Here is a 20,938-nt window from a genome sequence, read left to right as displayed (position 1 = left end):
TTAAAAAAGTTATAGTAAAGAAGCTTTCTCATGAAAGGAGCTTTTCTTAAACTTTTTGTTTGTTTTGAAATGGAAAAGAGCAAAAATACTGTATTTTCCTGCGTATAAGACTACTTTTTAACCCAGGAAAATCTTCTCAAAAGTCAGGGGTCGTCTTATATGCCAGGTCGTATTTCTTATACGGCGAGTATATCCCAAACTCTATATTTTAACTGGAAAAGTTGGGGGCCGTCTTATACGCCCAGTAGTCTTATACGCCGGAAAATACGGCACGTGATTTTAAAAATACGTAATCAGTTTGTTAAAATATGTAACATTTAAGAACCATGCATGGATTCCAAAATAAATGTATCCCATGTATACTTGTAATGCTCTTGCATTCATTTGTATATTTTATCACAAAGGTTTTCTGAAATTGATTTCTTCTGAAATAATTGTTGTTGTTTGCAGGTTTTGCAAAAATGAGCAAGAATATCAAAGAACTAAGGTAGTGCCTGCTTGCTTTTACCATGTTACAGAGTTGTCAATAATCTGCAGTTGACAATTTGAGCACAGGAATGTCCTTGATAATTAATAGATTCTTGGGAGAATTTAGTAGTAAAGTATTTATCTGTTAGTTGACACTATCATTTCTCAGAAAGGTCCAGCAGACAGTGCATTTGTCTGGAGTGGGCCTTGCCCACCGCCTTGCTTAGCAGGCTCTGGGAGCAAGGAAGAGGGCTCAGAAAGCTCTTTCCACAGTGTCTTTTCCTGTAAGGTGCAAGTCACCAGTAGGTGGTGTAGTTTGGCGATCACTCGTGGCTGAGTAAGATTGTCTCCCATTAACATGGTCTTAACGGTGTGTCCGTAAGTGACTGTGGAGGCCAATTCTGGACCCACACATCCTTCCAAACCTATGTGAGGACATAGGTTTCCGGGCAGGAGTTGATCACGGTGAGGGTTTGCCACACATGCCTTCCTCTTTGCTCGTTTCTCCTTTTTGCCCTGAGTTTGAGCATCTTCAAAACCCACAACACCTTTGGTAAAGGCTGTTCTCCAATTGGAGCACTCACAGGCCAGTGTTTCCCAATCTTCCGTGCTTATACTGCATTTAAAAAAAAGATTTGCCTTGAGGGCGTCTTTAAACCTCTTTTGTTGTCCATGGGTGTTTCGCTTTCCATCCAGCATAGTCTCTACTCATATGCAGCCTTTTGACTCCACAGGGAAGCGCTGCAAAGGCAAACCCAAGAGACCTTGAAACTTCAGGAAGAAGCAACCAAATTCTCAGTGGAATCCCTCACACGTCAAGGGTGTTCCTCTCCTTCAAACCTCTTGACAAGTTCAGGTATGTGCAACCTGCATGTACATCAAGTGTAAAAATGGAGAATGCCTTGCAGCTGACCATAGAGGCAACAAGGTGATTTCAGAGCTACTAGTTGCATTCAAAAGATGGATGAAAAGGTTAAGCCTCTTAAATTTCAAACAGGCAGCCCTGGCTAAAACCCTACAAAAAAGTGAGTTGGTTAGATCAGTTTAGCGAGAGACTTAAAATGGTTTTTTTTATTAAAAACAATGGAGCAAAACTCACTTCAAATATGTTACATACTTGAACCAGTTCTTCATTCAGACAATAAATATCCTCAAACTGATCTAGGTCTATGCTCAAAAGGTTGGGATTTTTATACCATTCCAAGAAATTAGATACCTGACCCAATAAGGTAATCAAGTGTAATAAGCATCCTGGTTAAATTTTCATATACCCGATTCACTCTTTAAAACTATCCTGCCAACGCTTATTCTGCATTATTCTACAATATTATTCTATATTGCAACAGCATTAAAGTGTTATAGTAAAACCCAATACAAATGGAAAATAGAAAACGTTTATATAAAACACAGGAAGGTTAAGAGTCTGCGTTTCCCATCACATCTGTAGCTGTCATCCAGTTGATACCCTCATCAAGCCCGTTAGGCAATAGCATTACCCTTATCTGTGGGCCCAATACATCCTTTTCTTTAACTGTTTGAATAGTTCTTTTCCTGAAGCTTGTGTATGCTCTACACACCACAATTTCAGAATCTTTCCTGCAAGTTTGTGTTCAAATATTGTTTGGCCTATGGACTTTGAAGTCTACTAGTTACAGTGCAACTTCTGTGCTCACAGATAGGAGGTGTAGTTTTTTTGGGGGGTTGACATGCCTTCATGCAGTAATGAGCAAAAGCACTTCCCTATACCGATCGCTCCTTCAGTGCCGTATGTATAAAAGTCCTTAATCATATATTCCTTCTTATTCCTAGGATTAATTCATCATAGGGTTTATCTCTCACAGAGATACAGTTTCCAGCACCTTTAACAAACTACAGTTCTCAGAATGCAGCCCATATATTGCTGCAGTTCAGACAAACACTACAACTTCCACAAGGATATAGTCTCTTGCTGCCTGCCTTGATAGTTAGCGGAAGAGTGTGCCACCGGGGGGGGGGAGTCCAACTGTTGGAGAGTTACAGCACCTGCTGTGGCTGTAGTGACCAATATGGGAGAGACATATTTTGTTGCAGCCGGGGCAGATGAAGGCGTCCGGTTGTGCTGCTGCAGATGCAACGTCGTGTTTCATCTCTCTGTGGTCCTCACAGTGGTCATTCCTCCTCTGGTCACTGACCTACCTGCCTGCCTCCAAGCACTGCGGTCATCTGCAAGGGATTCCCACACGGCAGGCTTGATGTTTGCCAGCCTTCACGTCACGTTTGCACACATCTTTGTAGCACAGAATTGCTCTGTCAACGAGTCTGGTGGCTGAAGCTAGCTCCCCGTAATGCTCATCCTTGGGAATCCTGCCATCTTCTACTCTGTGTACATGGCTCTAATACAGGGGTTGGCAAGGTTTACCTCGCTGGGGCCGGTTCACTCCAGCGGAGATCCCTCCATGGGCCGGATTGCGCCCGCGATTTCCGGCGCCTGCTTAGATGTGTTATTTGGCGTCCGCGTGCCCACGATTTCCGGCATCTGCGCATGCGCTGATGCGATTTCCGTCGCTGCTGAAGCGAGTCCCCACGCCACGCTGCGGCGGTTTAGCACCACAAGGACTCACCAAGCGGGCAGCTTGGTTCAGGAGCGGCTCATGGGCCGGTTAAATGACCCCCATATGGGCCTTAGGCAAGCAGCCAGTCACTTTCACTGTACTTGCACCGCTATTGCTACTGTTTCACTTTCTTCAGCCGCCCTGAACGTCTTTGTTGTTTCCCATAGGCGCTACTTCTCCATATAGGAGCAACCTAAATGCACCATCTTCCAGGCTTGGCACACTGGCGGAGGGCTCCACGAGTTCTACCTGTAGTACAGCCCCTGCTGCTGCTGCTGCTGCTGCCGCCACCAGCAGCCCTCCCAAAATTGTATACACTAAATATGAATTGGACATTGACATGGAGACCAGTAAAAGGCCCAAGAAATGTCCAGGGAAAGGGAAAGAGTCCATTGAGTCCATCTTGGAAGAATATTCTCAGCAAGTCAGAGATCTGCAGAAGAAGCTAAATGAAGTGAGTTTCCAGCTTGGCAGAAAGGCTCTCAGTGTACTGGTTGTCATTTAACTGCGGGGGGGGGGGGTTGGATATCACAACCACGGCAGTGTATTCCCTGCACTAAAGGTGGTGGTGGGAGAATCAAAAGTTATGCACCAAGAAAATCTGAATGCAGCAGATTGGGATCATACAGGAAGGGTTTTATAATTAATTATATAGTTTTCAAAATTTCATAGTCAACTTTTAGGAAGTTTTAATAGAAACATTTTAATAAATAAATGCATACATTGATATTGGTTGCACTACCAAAATGTTGGGAACTGTTTGTTAAGATTAAGGAAGCCTCTCTTCATCTCAGTTCACGAACCCAGTGTAGCTACCGTAGTTTAGTTTTTATTCAGCAGGTATGCTTTTAGAGCCTGGATTTTAATCTGCAACTGCATGCCTTCGTGTGGTGCATGTTTGTGTGAACGAGGGGGGTGTTGTTGAAGGCTAGGGATAGATCAGACTCCCTTTTATGGCTGGTTCTGTTAAATGAAAATTGTCTGCCATGTCTAAATGATACCTCTTGCACTCATCAGATTAGCAAAACAGCCAGAGCCAGATTATTCATCATGGAAAACTGCAGCAGGCCTTCTCTTAATTACAATTATCTGACTTCTGCAACTCTGAAGATCTGTCCTAGAGCAGTGCCGCCAATATTTGCCTTGCTCCATTTCCCAAATTGCATTTTGTCTACTGTTAATACTGTTTCATGATCTTATTTTGCTTCCCGCAGGCTACAGAACAACATGAGCAACAGAAATTAACTTTAAGACAGACAATAATTGAGTTGCAGACAAACCTTCGGGAGGTAACGAGGGAAAAAGAGTCTTTAACTGATCTCAGGTGAGCACCCCCATGGTACAAACTAGAGTGGGTGTCATGGACTGGTTCAACACAGAGGAATGGTGGGAGAAACCAGCTGGGGAACCCCCAATTGAAAAAGGCTCAGAGCCCAGGGAGTGGTGATGAGTGGTCAGAGGGAGAAGACTGGGAGGAGGAGGTGTTAGATGCTGAAGAGGTAACAGGGCTTAGTGAGCTTGGAGAGTCTGTGGCAGCGATAGGTCAGGCCTGTGAAGAAGCATGGGTGTCTCCGCCTCCTGCAGTAACAAGCTCCCCTCCCCCTCCCCCCGGTCTCCCAGAACCAGAAGAGGCATGAAGTGAGAGGAACAAATACAGACAAGCGGGCACAGTCTCCAGTTGCTTGGGGGGGCAGAACGTGAGTTGCTGTGCTCATTAGGCCTCCCACTCCTGGGCAGATCCTGTTTTGCTTTTAAGGAGTTAACTCCAGCTTGCTCAGTGTGATTTACTGCTGGCTCACTCCTGTCAGAAGGCCACAGTTCTAAGACCATTTGTATATTCCAGTTGCAGCTTCCCAGCTAGGCTCTAAATTTATGACTTGGGATCAAAGAAAGCATCTTGGGAATGGCCCCATGCCCTGTGCAACTCAGGTAGCTGGTATTGTTTTGCAGACCTCCCATTTTCCCAGGTAGTGGGAAGTTCCAGAGTCAATTGCTACATGGTCAGTTGTCTTGTGGCGATGGCATATCAGAAGTTTAACAGTGGTTTCTTTTTCATATTGTTGCGGGTTTGGGGGGATCAGGGGCAGAAAGCTTTTACAGCCCAAGAGCCACATTCCTTTATGGGCAACCTGCCAAAGGCCACGTGCCATTGGTGGGTGGGGCCAAAAGCAAAAGTGGGTGGGGACACCTATGTAAATTTTACCTTTGTACTACAGTCTAGGTCAGCATAGAAGTGCACCCAGAATAGCACTAAAAGACTGAAGCTGTACACCTGTTTGAGACTGCAAAAGAAACCACAAAACACAGTTGTGGGGTGTTTGAATTTGCATTGGATGCTTCCTTTTCTGATAAATAGGCGAAAAGAGTCTCAAACCCAAGAGGATCTCAATTGCAAGCTGAACGCTACAATCAATGAGCTGCAAACAGCCAATCACCTTCAGGAGGAGATGCTGAAGGAAGCCAACAACCAAACAGAACATCTGAAGAAGATGGTACAGGGCCATGAAGACATCCTCCAGGAACTTCGCAATGTCCTACTGGGCTATGAAGAAAGTTCGGGAAAGAAGATCTTTGATCAGGAGAGCATCACAAACCTTCACGTCTGCAACCTTCCCAGGGCTTTCAGTAAAGTCCTGCGAGATCTAGATACGGAGATGTCCCTGCTCAAAGCGAGGCTTACTCCAGTAAGTGCCCTTCAACTCATTCTGAATGAAATTTAAGCGTTAGATCACTGTGTATTCAAGACAGGAGGGAATCTAGTGGCATAACCAAGGTCATATTGACAGCTGGATTGTAACCAGGTTACGGGAGCACAAGTTCAGCTCACATCCTGTGGTCATTTTTACACTTTGTTATCCTATTTCACAGGATAGAATTAAGTAACCATTTTGGATGTAACCACAGTGGTATCTCTTTGTTGGCCAGTGTCATCGGCCACATTTCTGGTGCACAGCCATGCACGCTCTGGTCCCTTTGAAAACACTGAGGCTTAAATGCAGATAACTGGATTGCACCTCTGATTGGGCTCTGGGCCAGACCTGGTGTGAAAACGTCCATTCCATGTGTCAAAACCTGGGTCGCCTCTCACTCCTCATAAGGCTGGAGTTTGGAGCTGGGCGGGGAGATTCAAAGGGCAGCAAAGGCAGGTGGGAGGGGGCATTGAACTCCTGCCAAATCTCACCCACCTCTGCCCAGAATGAATTCTTACCTCCTGTCATTATTATTTTCTTGCTGGGATTTGATGAAGGCAGAACAATCAACTAAGATTTTAATGGGTGTTAAAGCCCTAACATGATTATTGTTAATAACCGCAACTATTATTATTCTCTTATTTATGTGGAACCACTTTTTCCTCAGAGAGACTCCACCAAACTCCAATTAAGTTAAATGCATTGATAGTTTGACCTTGTGCGTTTATTTATTTTAAATAGCCAGAGTGAGTCCATTGTGGACCAGGACTATGGCATGGTGGAATAGGGGTGTTTTTAGCCATGTATTTCTTTGTCACAGACCCAAGAAAAATAGCAGCTTACAACAAATAATTCAGATGGCACCAATAAGGAGTTTTTTTAAAAGTAAACGGAGACCTTGAACCTCTTCCTTTTCTTCTGCTGGAGTTTTGTTCATCCTCCTAGGGTGCTCCTTCTTTCCCTGTCTGCAGCCAGCTTCATTTGCTTTGGTTGGAGTGCCTCCAACATTATCCACTTTCCAGTCCGAATGCCTCATCCTGGTTTATTGGGATCCAAAGGCCATGGGAAACTCTCATTACTATAATTAATAGTTCAGTAGGGTATGAGAATACATTTTGGCCCAGATGGCAAATGGCTGCAGAACACCCCCAGTCCAAAGAGCATCAGTCTCTTAAGACAAAGTGACATCAGGTGTAGGACAGGTATAGTCATGCCTCCTTGCTGAAAGGTGGGTTGCAGGTGCTGCCAATCAGCTGATCAATGAACCTATGCCTTAGCAGTCTGGTTTCAAACTATACAGAAACATGTCTCACCCGAAGGGGGTCAGGATCAGGACAGTTTTTTCCAGCCCAGCATACAAAAGGTCCCAGTTTCAATCACTAGCATCTCCATTTGGAGAATCTTGGGTAGCAGAGCTGGGAAAGAGCCTGAGACCTTGGAAGTCCCATTGCCTCTATGAGGAGTAAACTAGGCTCGTTCATACTCACGGTGTTACGCTGCTTACTGCAGCCTTCCCTAATCTCTGGTCCAAAACATCCACATGCTTTGGACTACAGTTCATTCCAGGCCATTGGCCATGCTGGCTGGGACTGGTAGGAGTTGTTCACCAAAACATCTGGAAAGCACACAGCTGTGAAAGGCTGCAGCCAATCTCATACTTCCATAGGATGAGTGTTGAAGCCTCTGAACCACAGCAATCTCTTCCCCTTCCTGTAGACACGGGCCTGCCAATTAAGATGACACTGTTGTGAATTGTGGAGCACATACAGGGCAGTTTTTGAAGCCTGTGTCAGATGGAGAAAGAGCCAAGTAGAGGCATTTTCTTCTTTCAGCTGCTAGGCTCTGGCAAGTATCTTGGAATAAGCAATGATGGGAGCAAGAACCACAAGCTTATCTTGTGCAGATGTTGTTGTTTGCATCCTTCTGCCTCGAGAGACAATAGAGTGCGACTCTGAGGGTAAAGTTAGCAGCACCTCCCCACGGTGCAAGCTTGGGCAGTGTGTATGGAGGTCCTGGGCTGACCAGTCAACAAGGCCACCCCCCACCTTGCTGATGTGGTTCAAAGGAAAGCAGAACAATACGTTTGGCGCCAGCTTGACTGCAGGAGTTAGCGGAAAGAGGCATACAAGACTCCATCCAACTGTCTTAGGGACTCCACTCTGGATTTGTGTAGGGTTTATTCATTAGCCTTGTCTTCTCCCAAAGATATCCTGCCAGGCAGCAGAGGCTGACAAGCCCCATATGCCCCCACTTCCCTCTACACTACAGCATGGGTAGGCAAACTAAGGCCCAGGGGCCAAATCCAGCCCAATCACCTTCTAAATCTGACCCGCAGACGGTCCAGGAATCAGCATGAGTAGAATGTGTCCTTTTATTTAAAATGCATCTCTGGGTTATTTGTGTGGCATAGGATTTCGTTCATTATTTTCTGGCCCCCCACAAGGTCTGAGGGACAGTGGACGGGCTCCCTGCTGAAAAAGTTTGCTGACCCCTGCTCTACAGCATATGCAGAAACCACCTTCTCCACTGTTGTACCTATTATTGGTCTCATCTGCTCAATCCACCAGAGTCTGTCTTCGCATGCAGGAGAAGTCCCTATCTTGCTGAGGGTTTGAGACCCATCAGCTACCCTCACCTGGTTTAGCCGGCCAATCTAAGCTATTCCCTGGGGTGTGGCTGCTTTTGCATGGTGACAGCTTCTAGGAGCCACAGATGAGAGTTAAGTGCCGGGTGGGGACCAAAGGTGGACAGACTACCCCAGAAGGAGCACAATGTGTCCCCCAGCAGAGGTACTAGCCCACCCCATACACCTCCCACCCCCTCCCGCACAGATGCAGCTGGAGGTCTTCAGAATACACAGTCAGCACTTATTGTATGTTAATGATAAACCACCATGTGATCCTTATCAGTCCAAACATAGGAGTGCTGAATCAACAAACTTCGCTATCCCCCTTAATGCTTGTGTTCCGTAAATAGGCCGCTGTAAGGTCCTTTGTGAGATACGTTTAGGTAAGACTAATTGCTCGCATGGTTGTGAATCATGACTGTTTATTAATAACAGATGGAAGAGCAAGTGGACATGGTGAGGAGAGAATCACAGTGCAAAACTGAAGCTTTGCTTCAACAGCAACAAGAGAGGTACACTGTGCTCTTTTCTTCCTTTATGTTTGTTTAGAAATTAATTCATAAGAATAAAATTTAGAACAAAGAACAAAAAACGACTCCATTTGTCAAAACATGCTGCTACCTTGAACTCTTGGAAGAATGGTGACATAGAAATCTAATAAATGGAAAGGTGAGCAGCAGGGATGGAAACTTCCAGCCTTCTATGTTTCCCCCTTGTAGGAGATGAATTGAGGATTGAATCTGTAGATTAAAATTTAAACCTCCTATCCTGTGTGTAGGAGAAATACAAAAAGTCAGCAGGCTGAGAAGTCTTTTTAGGAAACACTTCTATGTTTTTGCAACTTACTAAAGCTTAGGAATTAGGCTATTGCACCTTTTAATCCCTTTTATTTGTGGTCTGCTGACCTCCTCTCTTCACCCCTGTTGCAGAGAATGAACCACATGTTTTTAGTAAGATAAAACAAATCAAAAAAGGTTTATATGCATTTCAGTGCAGGCAGGAAATACAGCAAAACAGTATGCAGAAAACTACTTCCAAGTTACAGTAAAATAAAAGTTGGTAGTCTCAGTAACTTGGCTGAAACCATGAGCTTCCACCAAACATGTTTGCCTAGCTTGGAAACATGATGGAAGAGAGTAACTCAGAAGGAGGAGGAAGTATGAAATGTTATCTCCTTTGCTACATACCGGTAATTCCTGCCCAGAGGAGTCAGGGGAAGCGGGCACACAGAGGGTCCTCTTTGGAAGTTTAAGAACCCTCTCTGTACTAGCCCTGTGCTTGTCTAGCGAAACATGATAGCTGAACTCCCATCAGAGATAAATGAAAGACTTTCCTCCCATGGGGACTGGGCTGTGTGCAGAATCTTGGGAACTGTAGTTTACCCCTCACAGAGCTGCAATCCCCATACCACTTAACAAACTTCAGTTCCCAGGATTATTTGGGGAAAATATGTGAGGTGTGTACCCAGCCTAGATTGTCCCCGAACACAGAGCTTTACTTTTTCCTACAAGAATGTACGATCCCAGAGACATTAGGAATCAAGCCACCTGCTATCTGCATTGCTTCATCCTAGGTTGTTTATCACTGTAAAGCAGTTTATCACTCTAAAGCAGACAAAGTGAAGTGTGGATAAGCCCTCTATTTTTGCCACTGCCTTCTCTACAGATAGAACACTGATGTCTTACTATTGCATCTCTGTTGTTTTTATTTTTAATAACAGTGTTGAGAGACTGATAAGTGCACATGAAAAGGAATTGGAAGCTCTGAACGAAAAGCTGAACAGCTCTCGCACCCATGCAAGCAACATCGAAAGCCAGCTGGAGATCATCCAGTAAGTGTCTCAGTAATGCTGTTCGGCAAGTACATCACTGAAAAGTATTGCAAGCAAACACTGTCTGCTGAATACACAGAAACCCTTGATTATACCAATGCAGGACACTGATTTACTAGATTTCTCTTAGGATTCATTAAACCTTTTAGGGTGAGAATTCTGGGGTGGAAGAAAGCTGGTTAGGACCCCTGTCCTCCTGCTTTCCCAGTGTAATGCAGTATAAATTTAAGTAGAAGAGAAATTCTAGTGACACAGTAAGAATCTATAGAAGACTATAGCTGGAGCAAACTTAGGGCTCATTGACATTTTTGCTTGACCCGTATTTTGAATGTATAGTATTGTGTATCAATTAATTTTCCCCAGGTCTGAGAACTTCTTTCATTGTTCTGGGGTTGTGCCATTCCAAAAACTGATCTTACCCAATGAATTGAACCTCAGTTAAGCAAAACCTCTCTTCGGGATTTTTCACAAATCTGTGAGGATCCAATTCAGTGTGCAATATCATATTTTTGGAAGGCACAGCTTGCAGAATAACAATAAAAGCTATTGGAAATGGGATAATTAATCAGTGATGATAATAATAATAATAATAATAATAATAATAATAATAATAATAATAATATATTTATTATTTATACCCCGCCCATCTGGCTGGGTTTCCCCAGCCACTCTGGGTGGCTTCCAGCAAAATATTAAAATACAATAATTCATCAAATATTAAAAGCAGTACACAATATGATCAAAATATGAGTCAAGTGAAAGTGCGATTGAGCCCCATCCTGCACTCCCTGCACAATATAAATGTGAACGGTACAATTAAAGTATTTGGAATATTAGGAATCTGAAATATTTTATCGCCCAGTAGTAAGGCATTGCAGGTGTACTGTAGTAATAAGTCTGTTTTATGTATTCCATTTCTGGCATGCCCTATCTGAAGGGCTTGGGAGCTGGGATAGCTCACTTGGTAGAGCATGGGGCTCTTAATCTCAGGGTCGTGGCTTTATGTCTGCACCAGCATCTCTGTACATGTTGCACTTTCACATTGGTTTCAGGTGGTTCACGTTCTCTCTTCCTTCTACTATATGTTTTTAGAGAACAAGCACAAAACCAGAACTCATTGTACATGCGACAGATCAGTCAGCTGGAAAGCACTGTGTCCTCACTGCGTTCTGAGCTCCGAGAATCAAGGAGGATGTCTCAGGACAAGGTGGGTTGCAAAATGATGTTGGCAAGACACCTGCAATTAAATTCTGTGATCGTGAATGTAATGCATTTAGTATTATCCGCCGGGACAATATAACACCGGTCCTAAAGGATCTTCACTGGCTCCCAGTACGTTTCCGAGCACAATTAAAAGTTTTGGTGCTGGCCTTTAAAGCCCTAAATGGCCTCGGCCCAGTATACCTGAAGGAGCGTCTCCACCCCAATCGCTCAGCCTGGACACTGAGGTCCTGCTGGTGGGTCTTCTGCTGGTGCCCTTACTGCGAGAAGCAAAGTTACAGGGAACCAGGCAGAGGGCCTTCTCGATAGTGGCGCCCGCCCTGTGGAATGCCCTCCCTTCAGATCTCAAGGAAATAAATAACTATTTGACTTTTAGAAGACATCTGAAGGCAGTCCTGTTTCAGGAAGTTTTTTAAGGATTGATGTTTTTATTATGTTTTTAGATATGTTGTAAGCTACCCAGAATGGCTGGGGAAACCCAGCCAGATGAGCGGGGTATAAATAGTAGTAGTAGTAGTAGTAGTAGTAGTAGTATTTTAGGGTAGTGAAGAGGAGGAAATAAAAATCAGTAGCAATGCAGTATCAGGTTTTTTTAAAAGGTGTTACCCAGCAACAGAGTGGTTTTTAAGGCCCCTTTGACATGCTTTTGATTGTAAAAATAAAAAAATACGTAACATAGTAATAATAATAAATAAATAAACCTCCCCCAGTTTAAAAGGCCATGGATTATTTAATTAATCAAAGCCCTGGATGAAGAGGAACATTTTGCCTGGATCCTAAAGATACATAACAAAGGCACCAGGTGAATATCCTTTGGGAGATCATTTCACAAGCAGTGAACCACCACATAAAAGATTTCTCCTCATGTTTCTGCTCTCCAGACTTCTCACAGTGGAGGAACACAAAGAAGGGCCTTAGACAATGATTGCTTAGAGCAAGGTTATACAATGGTACCTTGGTTCCCGAACGCCCTAGATGTCGAACAAATCGGCTCCCGAACACCACAAAACCGGAAGTAAGTGTTCCGGTTTGTGAATGTTTTTTGGAAGCTGAACGTCCGACGTGGCTTCCATGGCTTCCGATTGAGTGCAGGAAGCTCCTGCAGCCAATCAGAAGCCGCGCCTTGGTTTTTGAATGGGCTCCTGGAATGGATTAAGTTCGAGAAAAAAGGTACCACTGTACTTTTTGTCTTTTAAAATTTTGAGGCATTAAGCCACATTGGGCTGGGCAGGTTTCTTCTTCCAAGTTACAAATGAATGATGTTTTCTCTTATATAGAAAAGTCCAAGAAATCAAATAACAGGTAGGCTGATCAAGGTGACATGGCAGTGGATATAAAAAGTTTTTAGGTTTTGTTTGTTTGTTTGTTTGTTTTGGTAAAGTGATGCAGTACATGCTTTATTGGGTCCCACATACCTTTCATTTACTTTTTCATGTATTGATCATGGAAGTTAATCACTAAGCACATGTATTCTTGTGCACCCTTGCAATGAATGGGCGTTGGTCAAGACCACAGATGAAGCTATACTGAGATTTGATTGGTCTGTGAATTGTGCCAGTTTTCCAAACAAATATTTGGAAGTATTCCGTTAATGTCTTAACAGCCCAGTCCACTTCCAGATTAGTATCGGATGCTGTTTTTAGCAGCCATAGTGAAAACTAATAACAGGACTTGCTTTCTACCTCCACCAACTAAGAGGGTGTTCAATCAACCAAAAAGATTCAAGCAGGCAATCCAAATTATGAGGGGAAAAAGAGAATCCTGAAAGCAGTGTCAACTTTGCAAACCAAGCAGACTTGCGTTATGTCTTGCTTTGCACTATTGGTTGGACAGTTTTAAATACCAGTACTTTGCACAATTCTAGTTTTTGCTAATCAGAAGCAGCTAGTTGCTCTGCAATGCAATGATCCTGAATGCCTGCCCCCAAGCACTATCCACCCAGGCACTTTTTGGATTCCTGACCATTCAGGAGGCATATTCCATATACTGTCAAATGTGCCTTCAAAACTGCAGGCTAGAAAAAGGTTTTGTTGAAACAGAAAGGAGAGCTAAGGTTCCCAGGAAGCTGAGTTCTGGTCCTAGTACCTCATTCTGTGGTACCACGTTTGTCCTGTTGCAGAAATTGGATCACAGCAGACATGCTACCCCTTTCTTCCTCGTAGAAATCTGCTGTAAGACCATTTTGTGTGTGTGTGTGTGTGTCTTTGTGTTAATATCTTAGATAGAAGACCTGGAGAAACAGCTTCATTTGGTTCATTCCGAGATGGCCGAGGCTCAACATGAAAGGGACCATTATAGCCAGGAAACTGGAAACTTGGACGATCAGGTTCAGCAGTTGGCGGTAGGCATCAGAGACTGAATCACCTCCATAAAGTTTGCTTTTTGTAAATCACTTTATTAATGGTCCAGCTACGTAAGTAGATCAAATTCCAACCCTTTGTGTGAAACGGGGGGGGGGGGGGGACACCAGAGCTTATAATGAAGAGCCAGTTTTCATCTGCATGCTACATAAACCCTCCACTACACAAAGCAAGGAAAACACACATTGGAAAATTCTCTGAGAAAGTTGAACAGTTAGCACAGATCATTCAGGACTTGGAAAATGGTGCTGGGGAGGGTTCTTTAGCTGCATGTAAAAGAACATCACACAACATAGTCCAAGGAATGCTGTTGACTATTGCCGCAATGCTCACATATGTAATAGGATTAATGAGAAGTCTGAATTGTTAGCATCATTTAGGACAGGAATAATTTCATTGGGAGTTGGGTGCATCAGTCATAAGATTACAGCCTTACTTTAGGGGTGGAGAAACCTTTTGGGCCTTTAGCCCAAATCAAGGATGACATTTCAGGAGTTAATAGCTAGCCGATGTCTGCCTGCCAGGCGCCAATGTACCTTTTGCATGTGTTCTCTCTCTCTCTCTCTCTCTCTCTCTCTCTCTCTCTCTCTCTCTCTCTCTCTCTCCTGATACTTTGGATATTGTAAACACTGGACATCATACCCTATGTTTAATTTGAGCTGGAGTTCATTGTCCATTTAGCTAACACAAATGAGTCACCTAGGTCTACCCTGCAGGATTAGTCATTTATTATTATTTTTCTCAATTTAAAGAAAACATGATTAGAAATAATGATTATCCTGCTCTTCATTCAGAAAGGTCTCCAAAAGTGACTTACAAATAATTGAAACAAACAAGCAAAAGCAGTTCTGGTCCTCAGAGTTTTATAACCTAAGAAGACACAACAAAAAAGGAAAATGGGTTGGGTGGGAGGAAGAAATGGTTGTTAATAAATAAGTAACTAAACAAACTCTGATCTTGGTTATGAATTCTCATAAGGACCAGCTGTGTCGATGGAGACTTAGGGTTGCCATATTTCAAAAAGTGAAAATCTGGACACAAAGGTTTCTTGGGGGGCGGGGTTGCCATTTCCACCTGTTTCTGACAGCCGAATCCTGGAATCCCGGCTATGTCCAAAATATTCCAGATGTATGGCAACCCTAGATGGAGTGATCTGGCATCCCTTCTCCTCCCTCTTCTGCTGCACCCTGCTGGAAAGGCTGCTGCCAGATGGAGGGAGGGGAGGAGGAGCGTGATTTCCCAGCAGCACTAATTGTGATGCCCCATCCCTCCTCTCCTCTTCTACAGCCTATTGTCATGGCTGCTCATTAGAACCATGGAATACTTCTTAAAGCTTTATTTAATGCTTGGAAAACACCTTGCCTTTCAGAGTGAGCTTCATAAGAAAGATATGGAGCTGAATCTGGAAAAAGAGCAGAACAAGCGGCTCTGGGATCGGGACACTGGCAGCAGCATCACCATCGACCACTTGCGGAGGGAACTGGACAACAAAAACATGGAACTGCAGCGCATGGAGGCCATCGTGTCGTCCATGAAGATGGAGTCCCAGGGGCAAATGGAACGTCAGGTCAGGAAAGATGGCCAAAGCCGGGAACAATGCAAACGCCCTCAAGCCAAAGGGAAACATCCATACTGCAGATTGTATAGCAGCGTTTCGCAAGTTCCTGATAGCCAAGTGATGCTGCTTCTTGTTGTTGTTGTTGTTTAGTCATTTAGTTGTGTCCGACTCTTCATGACACCATGGACCAGAGCATGCCAGGCACTCCTGTCTTCCACTGCCTCCCGCAGTTTGGTCAAACTCATGTTAGTAGCTTTGAGAACACTGTCCAACCATCTCATCCCCTGTCGTCCCCTTCTCCTTGTGGCCTCCATCTTTCCCAACATCAGGGTCTTTTCCAGGGAGTCTTCTCTTCTCATGAGGTGGCAAGGGCGTACCCACCACGGGGCAAGTTAGGGCAGCTGCCCTACTCTAGAAGCCAGCTGGAGAAGCAGAGGAGGAGGAGGCTGAGCCGTCTGCGCTTGGGGCAGAAACAGCGCACCCGGGGATGGGGCGAGCTGCCCAGAGGGGCGACCAGTGCCGTGGGCAGGGGGGCAGGAGGGGGAAATTGCCCCCCCCTAGAAGCAAAAGGCTAAGGGGCGCAGCGTGGCAGCCCCAGGCTCCGGCTCCCAGCGCAAAGCTCCAGAGGCGCGAGGGGAGCGTAAGCGGAGGAGCGCTAAGCGGGAGCGGGGAGTGTAAGTGGAGGAGGCAGCCACAGGCTTGCGTTCCCCGCGCACCTCTGGAGCTTCGCGCCGGGAACGGGAGCTTGGGGCCGCCTCCTCAGAAGACCTGGGAGGCGCGGATGAGGCAGCCCCAGGCTTGCGTTCCCCGCGCGCCTCTGGAGCTTCGCGCCAGGAACAAGAGCCTGGGGCTGCCTCCTCAGAAGAGCTGGGAGGACGCAGGCCACGTAGCCCCGCCCACATTCCCACTGTGGCCCCTCCCCTCCCGCCCCTTGCCCCCGCCCCTTGCCCCCCCCTAATTTTGATCCTGGGTACGCCCCTGTGAGGTGGCCAAAGTATTGGAGCCTCAGCTTCAGGATCTGTCCTTCCAGTGAGCACTCAGGGCTGATTTAGATAGATAGATAGATAGATAGATAGATAGATAGATAGATAGATAGATAGATACTTTATTGTCATTGTACTTTAAATAGTACAACGAAATTGAATGCCCTCCCTTAAAAACAAAACAAAAACACAATTACAGTCATACACATACATACACACATCCCTATTCTGTTACACTGTCTTTGTTTAAAGTTGTGGCTTCCAAAGTTTTTACAGTGTTGGAGGAGAAAGTCGCTTATGTTTCCTTTTCCTTTTGTGTTGCATATAAGCTCTGCTTCCCTTCTGAGGCGGGTTGCTTTGTATATCTTGAAGGGCTCAGTTTAAGTTTTGCACATTTCACAGTAGCGCGGTAGTCTGCAAGTGTGGGTTAGTGAAGAGCAGTAGTTGGGAGATGGAGGATTGGAGTGGTGTTCAGCTTGTTTCAAAAAAAAGTAGGTGCAGTCCTTGTTTCAGAACTTCATCCCTCACTCAACAGATCCAATGGTGTTCTGGGTTAAAATGTATGCTGGAGAACAGATTACAAGCCAGGACTCTCTTGCATGCATAGCTGGGTGAATTGGATTAAAAGAAGGTGGAATCTCCTTGTTTCTTTGGTATGTGAGAGTGGGAACAATTGATGAGCTTGAGGGCGTCATATCAGCATGCCGGCCCGACAGCCCCACCCCTATCTCCTCTCTCTGCATCGCCCTCGCCTCCTTAAGTGGATCGTAATCCATGGAGAGCCTGGTGTCAAATAATCAAATGGATAGGTTTGATCTTCTTGCAGTCCATGGGACTCTCAAGAGTCTCTTCCAGCACCATAATTCAAAAGCATCAATTCTTCGGCACCTGCAATTAAAGCTGGAGGTGTGCTTCACTTTTATGACTGCACAGGTTTTAGTTGGGGGCAATCTATGGGTATTTCTTCAACTGGCCTGCAGGTGGCATGATTGCAAAGGCAGAGGTGGGGTTGCAACCGCAGGAAAAATTGAGGCACTGAGCAGTTGTACCAGGCAGTACTGTAAGTATCACGGCCCTGGACATCTCACTTTTGTGCTCGGATGAAATAATTTATTTTAATGCTTGTAATGAAAAGTTATGATAAATAGCAGTGGGGCAGCATCTGCTTAACCCAGCCTGAATGATGCCATCCAAGTGTGTTGTGAATGCAATGGCCAGCATGATGACTGACTAGGATCGAGGAGATAGGCAGGTTCAAATCCCCACAAAGCTCGTTTTGGCCCCGTTGATCTCTCTGAGATGCTGATGCAGTGTTAAAGAGAGCTTCCTCTCTTTTAGAAGCTTGCATGTATTTACGTTCTAGCAACATTACCCCTTTTCGTCTTTCAGTGTCTGCCTGAAGCTGAACAGGTTTTGAATCTGTTCAGTCAGATTACAGCCTTGTTTGAATTCTGTGAGGCCTAACGTAGTATTTCATGCGTTGCTGTGAGGGAAGGTCTTTCAGGCATTTGGCAAGAGGGGTGGCTCAGAGCAGACAGCTTGGTGGGTGTTAAATGCCACAGAGGTGGCAAGGAGAGGGAGCTTCTGGCCCTCTAGAACAGGCATCCCCAAACCTTGGCCCTCCAGATGTTTTGAACTACAATTCCCATCTTCCCTGACCAATGGTTCTGTTAGCTAGAGATCATGGAAGTTGTAGGCCAAAACATCTGGAAAGCCACAGTTTGGGGATGCCTGCTCTAGAAGTATCACAAGATATAAATTTTTCCCAAACATGGTTTCCATCCAGGAAACCATGCTTTGCCGTAGAGAATGGATGTGGCTACCAGATATCCAAAACTTGCTAGACACTGTCTTATGAAAAGGGAAGAAGTGGTTGAGAATAGGCAAGCAAGAAAGAGATGGCGGGCATGACAGGGTGATGAGAAAATCCTGCACAGGCGCCTAGGTGAAAGGTTCACTGGAGGAGAAAGTGGATAAAAGCATTAAGCCCACCCCTCTGATCTGAGGCTCTATGGGGGAGGGGGAGGCTACTGACAACCCCGCATACACTTCAGCCCCCGTACCTCCCCAATCCCACCCTAGGAGTCAAAATTGTAATAACCTCCCTTGATACGATGAAAGCATCTGGAACCTTTGTCCCACCCCCACCCCCACCCCAGATGTCTGCAATTAAGGAAAAGAATGAAAGCATCGAGAGGATGGCCTCCATGGCCTCCCAGCAAGAGTCCACCAAAGAGATGCTCCGCAAAGCCGTCGAGGAGCTGACGGAGAAGAAGGTGAGCTTGGACGCCGCAGAGAAGCACGTGGCAGAGCTGACCTTGTGCCTGCAGGAGAAGGAGAGGGTGATCGAGGCGACCAATGAGGAAATCCAGAAGCTCCGCGGGCGCGTGGACGGGAAGCTGCAGGAGCTCCAGGTGCTGAAGAGCGAGAGCGACCACATGCGGAGCGTGCGCTCGGATTGTGATTCCCTGAAGCTGCAGGTGGTGGAGAAGGAGAAGGTGATCGAGATCCTGCGGAAGCAAGTCGAGAACATGACTCAGATCGTGGGCCAGCATAGTCGGACGGCTGGGTCGATGGAGATGGAAAAATGCCAGCTCGCGAAAGAAGTCAACGACAAGAAAATGGAACTTCAAGAGCTTAAGGTGTGCATGCTTTGCTGTGTGCGGGAGTGGGGGGGGGAAGTGTTGGCACTTGTTTTTTAAAAAAAAGATAAAGCTTTTCTTTTGGTCATGGGGATTCTCAGTCAGAAAACTAGACCAGAAGAGCTAGCTTTAAACAGAATGCTTGACTAAATGCACATTGCTCTGGTCTGGGAAGGCCGTTCGTATGACATGTCTTTAGTGCAGCCTTCACCAACATGGCGCCCTCCAAATGTTTTGGGAGTTGCCCATCAGCCCCAGCCAGCACTGCTGTGGTGGCCGGGGCAGGTGTCACTTGTAGTGCAAAACATTTAGAGGCCAGCAGGTTGACGAATGCTGCCTTAGTGTATGGGTCAAACAGGCCCCTTCCACAGCTGATTTTGCTCATTTCAATCATCTAAAAAGATAGTTGTGTATCTGGATGAATCCATTGTCCGCAAGGGTTGAGGGAGTCTTGAATCAGGGGCCCAGATTCAAGCAGCTTACTCTTTGCACCGCTGTGGCAGTTTCTCAGAAGGAACTGCTGGCCAGCTCTCTGCTGCCCTTGGGCACCATCACTGCAGATGGCCTGAGGATGCTATTGCAACTACTAGGTCATCAGTGGTCAGCTAATACAGTAGGCCCATGGGTATAGCCCTGGCCATACAAAGACTCTAACTCTGATCTGTCGTCTCTGTCTTGAGCAACTTGTCATTCGGACAAAGACTGTGCTATCAGCACCCTGCTGTCAAAGTGGTGTGTCTTTTCCCATTCTGTTCTCAAGCTTATAAATTACCATTTTCTAGTCACCTGTGGCAAGTAAGAATTGCTTTCCAGATGACCAGCTATGGAGGGAAGTTTTGCAGAAGTTGTGTGTCTCCCCACCCCCACCCCTTATTTAGGCTAGCCCTGTGAAGGTCAAATGGGCTAGCACGTTTTGTGGACTCTATTTGCAAGGCCACCAGTTTTATTTCTGCCATAAAACACTTCAGTCAAGGAGCATAAAGGAGAATTAGCTTGCTTTATCTAGATTTTGCTGGACAAGAAAGACATCCAGGTTCGTGAGCTGGAGGCCAGGCTGAGCGAGATGGAGCTGGAGAAGGTGAAACTGATGAACGCCAGCTCTGAGAGGCTCCGGGCACTGAAAGACGTAAGCATGGAAAAAGAAGAGCTTATGAGTGAAGTAAAAAGCAGCCGTATTGAGCTCGCTACGCTCGCAGGTACGGACCACCAGACAGAATGTTATTCACCTGCTTCATCTTTCTTTGGGTTGTCTTTACAACCAAACAGTACGCACCAGCAGGAGGGCCAGATTGGCCCTGCCGGTGCATTTGCACCGTGCTACCTCTCCGGAGGTAGATCAGATTGTAACACAGCCCCACCACGGTATCCCCTACTGCATCCAAACTCCAGCTGGGGAGCTGCACCAGTGGCTTTTGCAGCTTGCAATGAAGTGACTTGGTTTATTCAGGTGCTAGAGGACCTGCCTTCTCGAAGGCAGAGAAAGCGCTGATGTTGCTTTCCTATTGTACTATCTCAATTCTTCAAGGAGAATTGCTCCGTTACTCTCTTTCTTTCTCTCTCTCCTACTGCTATTCGGTTTTTACTTGTATCTTTGCATTTATATTTGTGTGGTGTGTTTTCCCCCCTGCTGAAACTGAATTTGCTCTACATCAGGGGTCAGCAAACTTTTTCAGCAGGGGGCCGGTCCACTGTCCCTCAGACCTTGTGGGGGGGCCGGACTATATTTTGAAAAAAAATATGAACGAATTCCTATGCCCCACAAATAACCCAGAGATGCATTTTAAATAAAAGGACACATTCTACTCCTAAAAACACCAGGCAGGTCCCACAAATAGCCCAGAGATGCTATTAAATAAAAGGACACATTCTACTCATGTAAAAACATGCTGATTCCCAGACCGTCTGGGGGCCGGATTTAGAAGGTGATTGGGCCGCATCTGGCCCCCGGGCCTTAGTTTGGGGTCCCCT

General features: G+C 45.6%; 1 protein-coding gene across 4 annotated transcripts in view; it reads left to right on the top strand.

Moving 5' to 3' along the window:
- Nucleotides 1-20,938, top strand: part of CCDC158 (coiled-coil domain containing 158) — a 47,896-nt gene that overhangs the window by 8,711 nt on the left and 18,247 nt on the right. For 3 of the 4 annotated variants that reach the window (XM_035103076.2, XM_060278373.1, XM_060278372.1), the window contains exons 3-14: nt 451-487; nt 1,203-1,324; nt 3,227-3,513; nt 4,274-4,383; nt 5,416-5,743; nt 8,811-8,887; nt 10,096-10,206; nt 11,299-11,413; nt 13,649-13,768; nt 15,157-15,354; nt 18,488-18,970; nt 19,977-20,166. In XM_035103076.2, coding sequence (XP_034958967.2) covers nt 462-487; nt 1,203-1,324; nt 3,227-3,513; nt 4,274-4,383; nt 5,416-5,743; nt 8,811-8,887; nt 10,096-10,206; nt 11,299-11,413; nt 13,649-13,768; nt 15,157-15,354; nt 18,488-18,970; nt 19,977-20,166 — 2,167 coding nt within the window. In that variant the 5' untranslated portion in view covers nt 451-461. The remainder of the gene's footprint in view (nt 1-450; nt 488-1,202; nt 1,325-3,226; nt 3,514-4,273; nt 4,384-5,415; nt 5,744-8,810; nt 8,888-10,095; nt 10,207-11,298; nt 11,414-13,648; nt 13,769-15,156; nt 15,355-18,487; nt 18,971-19,976; nt 20,167-20,938) is intronic. The other variant, XM_060278374.1, reaches the window with a different exon arrangement.

Source organism: Zootoca vivipara, chromosome 9 (assembly GCF_963506605.1).
Source record: "Zootoca vivipara chromosome 9, rZooViv1.1, whole genome shotgun sequence".
Taxonomy (NCBI): Eukaryota; Metazoa; Chordata; class Lepidosauria; order Squamata; family Lacertidae; genus Zootoca; species Zootoca vivipara.
The sequence above is the reverse complement of the archived record's forward strand: the minus strand, read 5'-3'. Positions and strand labels throughout refer to the sequence as shown.